This window comes from Austrofundulus limnaeus, unplaced genomic scaffold, assembly GCF_001266775.1.
Source record: "Austrofundulus limnaeus strain Quisiro unplaced genomic scaffold, Austrofundulus_limnaeus-1.0 Scaffold973, whole genome shotgun sequence".
NCBI lineage: Eukaryota > Metazoa > Chordata > Actinopteri > Cyprinodontiformes > Rivulidae > Austrofundulus > Austrofundulus limnaeus.
The window spans coordinates 10,687-14,599 of NW_013953375.1; the positions used below are offsets into that span (position 1 = coordinate 10,687).

Here is a 3,913-nt window from a genome sequence, read left to right on the forward strand (position 1 = left end):
AGGCACGTCCCAGGGGCATTTCTGGTCCCAAAAGGCGTTTCTGGTCCCCACCTGTTGTTTTGCTCCTCAGCATGGCTTCCTAAAAACACGGCAGGATTTCTCAAACATGCATGAATGAGTCAAAGCAAGGCTTTGGGCATGTTTTTTATAAGAGGATAACATTGAACATGATATAAAACTCAAAAAAGTTGATTTTACACAATATTGCCCTGTTAAAAATTGACACGTTTACTACTTCTTGTTGTGTTCATCAGTATGAATTGTTCCAGTCTAACCTGTGATCTTCCTAAACTGTTTATTTCAGCTGCTGGAGGGGATTACTGGAGGCTGCTGAATCCAGGTGAGTACAAGGTGACTGCCAAAGCAGACGGCCACACCCCCCAGACACGACTCTGTGTGGTGGGCTACGACACCGGAGCCACTCCCTGCAGCTTCACCTTGGCCAAATCCAACTGGGACCGCATAAAGAAGATCATGGCGCTGAACGGGAACAAGCCCATTCGACTGGTCACCAAACCAAAGGTGGTGAAAACGACGCCGTCGAGCGCCCCAACAGACCCCAGCATCTCTGCAGGAACGAACGCTCAGAACGCAGAGCGACTCAGGCGGCTGAGACTCCTGCGTCTACGCAGACTGCAGAGAATACGAGCCAGGACCTCCACCACTACAACCACCACCACCACCACCACCACCACTACAACCACTACAACCACCAAACCACCTGAAACTGAGAAAACCACCTCCTGGTACGACTCCTGGTTCCCTGTAGACAGCGTGACAGAGAACCCATTTGACAGCATCAACCTGGACTCTGAGCCCACACAGGACTATCATTTTGAATACAGTATTGACTGATTATCACACATTCATCTAATCATCTACCTATAGACACGTCCCCATTAACCACACTTCTATACACAGACCTATATGCCCCTTTTCCACTAGTGTCGGTACGGTTCCAAGCCTTTTCCATTGGGCCAGATTCTTGGAACCAGCCCTTTTTTTATTACCTACTTTGTTGTGGTTCCAAGCAGTCCCAGTCGACACCAAAATGCAACATCAGAACACTGTTCGTCACTGATTGGCTAGGGGGTGGAGTCGCTGGTTGTGTCTGAGCAGCCTTTACAACAACTCGAGGCGCCGTTTTTTTCCAATTGTAGCAGCGACATTAGTCGTGTTTCCATCCAACTTTAATTCAAATTTTTAGCGAACTTTTACAATTTCAGAACTTATTTGGCGAACGTGTTTCCATCTCTCATTTTGCGCATTAATTCTTTTTTGAAAAACCCAAAAACTACCTCCACCAGCCACCCAAAACACATCCACTGGAACCTGACTGGAACGTCAATGGAAAAGCACCTGAACTGACCCATTCCAACACTGACTGTACCGACACTACACTGTGTGGCACTAGTGGAAAAGGGGCATTAGTTTCACAACTTTTGTGACAGGAAGTGATGCCGTCTTTTTAGCAGGTTTACAGACGATCCTGTAAATATTTTGATAAAAGTCTTTAACCCAGAAACAATCTGCTGAGCAGAGACTCCAGCACATGTTTGATTGGCTCAGTATCCCTTCAAACATGTAGTGTTCCAGTGAGACGTGTGTTCATTTAATAGTCTGTTGAACTTTTGTTTATGTAACGGCTTCAGTGTTGGCCTCACTTAAACTGTCTTTTGTATTAAAATAAAGTTTTCTAAAACACCACAGTAATGTGTTGTAAATGATCAAGCTTTCAGAAGTATTTTTAGTTCTCTATGGTGGTTTGAAATTTTGCACAATCTGCAAGTTTTGTTGTTTGATGAAGCTGAAGGTGGAGTGACCTGCTGAGTTATTACCTGAACATCTCAGTAAAATGAAGTTGTTCCCTCAGCTGATTAAAGACCAGTAAACAGCCATCCTCTGCAGTATTATGAAAACATGATCCTTCTACAAAGGATTTTAGTGAACCCTCTTAGTGAAATCCTCTCGGGAATAATATAATTTTGTCAGAACTTGGTTAGATTACCAGAACACAGCTTTCTTTTTAGTTTGAAGTTTGATCACATCAGGTCAATCAGCTCTAAAAACAACCAAAACACTAAGACATAATATGCTCCTTAATTTATGGAACAATCTGAGCAGCATTATGGCACAGGGATTTTTCAGTTTGAGCTGAATTTAAAATATTACGATGAAACGGTTATTATGAAAGATTAACAGACATTACATTCAACCAGTGCTTTAAGTGGAAACAAATAAGTGCCGGTACTCTTACCATCAATGTCATATAAATACGTAGACCTGGAGTTTTTTTTAGCACAGAAATGACAAATAACAAAATTAATCAAATCCACACGAGTCAAATTCCAAGTGTCTTGGAGTGCATAGTTACTTTTACTTGATGAGATTTACTTGAGTAACTTTTTGGGAAAAAACTGTACTTTTAGGAGTAGTTTTACTCCATACTTTTTACTCTTACTTGATTAATATTACTATAAAGAATACTTTTAATCTAGTAAAACATCTGAATATAGGCTACTTTACTAAATGAAGAACAAACATGTTTTAACCAAATCTGCAGCTGATACAGACACATCTACAATGTGTTCAAATGAAAATTCTTGTTTGAACACAAGCTTTGTTCACCTGATGTTAGTTTCTATCTGCTGAGCTGCTGACACATTTGAAGGTGAAAACGAAGTAAACAGTCAGTTGTCACTGGACATATTTGGTCTGCTATGTTCTGCTCAGTTACTCAGTACTTGGGTAGCCTTTTTATCAAATACTTTTTTACTCTTAGGCCTATTGAATATTTTTTCCTATCATGATCTGTGTTTTTAGTTCTGTTCAGGTTTCATCATATGCTGTTTGCCTCCTGAATTAATTATTGATCAAAAGGTCTTGCCATATTACTGATTTGTTCATTATTTAGTTTCGTAGTTTTTTTTCTGGCTTTTTTTTTTCCTTTGTGCATTTCTATTTAGTTTTCTTTTCTTGGTTTATTATGTCCTCTTTAGTTTCTCTCTTGTTAGTTTTAGTTAGTACCAGTAATCCCATTCCCCAATGATGCCTCATCATCCTCATATGTTTCAACTGAGCTGTCTCTTGATGGTGAATTGTTTTATAAAGCAGTCTTCAGGTCAGATTTTGTTTTATTTACTTTAAGACAAAAAAAATCATTTTATGTTTAGAACTACACAGGCAGTGTAGGAAAATAAAACATCCCAATCAACACATTTAGATGATTATTTCAACATGTTTAAAAAGGTCTGTCGACATTCTGTTGGAAGGACTGGACTGAACCCAGACTCAGACTGTTTCTGTCCGTATCAATTAGTATTACCAGTCTGGCTTTGTCTGCTGGCCTGCGTCACCTCCTCACTGTTTAGAAGAGTCTCAATAAGAGACTCCTAGAGTCTCATGTGGACCAACAGCTGGACCCAGTTCATATTCCTGAAGTCTGTCTCTAATGTCCAACATCCACCTGTTGTCCAGCATCTATGATGAAGCTTTGGATCCTCTCTTTTTCTGTCCAAAATAGCGGAAACTTTTCAGCGGGTTTCTTCTCGAGGAGGTCTTCTGTTGGAGACGCAATGAGACATTAGAACAAACTGACTGAATTAAACTGTAAACTGTGTGCTTCATGTTCTATAACCAGTCTGTAGGAGCCTGTTCTGCTCATTGATATTCTGCCTCTCTTAATTAAAATGAAACTATAATAAAGGAGAATATTTTCTTTGTAGTTAAACAAACTTATAAACTCAACAGGGAATCAGATCACTGGGCCTCATGCAAGAACCGTTCGTACGCATAGATTTGTTCTTAAGTTGTGCGTACGAGTGGTTTAGGAGAATTTGTGGCATTCACCAATGTTTTCATATTCTAAGATTTTTTTCAGATACGAACAAAATTCACGAGTGGTCCAGACCTG

At 40.0% G+C, this 3,913-nt stretch overlaps 2 protein-coding genes across 2 annotated transcripts in view; one reads left to right on the top strand and one right to left on the bottom strand.

Annotated features, from left to right (window-relative positions):
* LOC106533565 (inactive carboxypeptidase-like protein X2) overlaps positions 1–1,709 on the top strand; it is a gene marked incomplete at its 5' end in the record, with an annotated part of 6,173 nt that extends 4,464 nt beyond the window's left edge. The window contains 1 exon segment of the mRNA XM_014029919.1: positions 305–1,709. Within this exon segment, the coding sequence (XP_013885373.1) occupies positions 305–855 (551 nt within the window).
* A 1,398-nt stretch (positions 1,710–3,107) lies between these two features.
* The window catches only part of ddx56 (DEAD (Asp-Glu-Ala-Asp) box helicase 56), a gene marked incomplete at its 5' end in the record, with an annotated part of 14,125 nt that continues 13,319 nt past the window's right edge, over positions 3,108–3,913 (bottom strand). Inside the window, 1 exon segment of the mRNA XM_014029918.1 lies at positions 3,108–3,561. Within this exon segment, the coding sequence (XP_013885372.1) occupies positions 3,481–3,561 (81 nt within the window).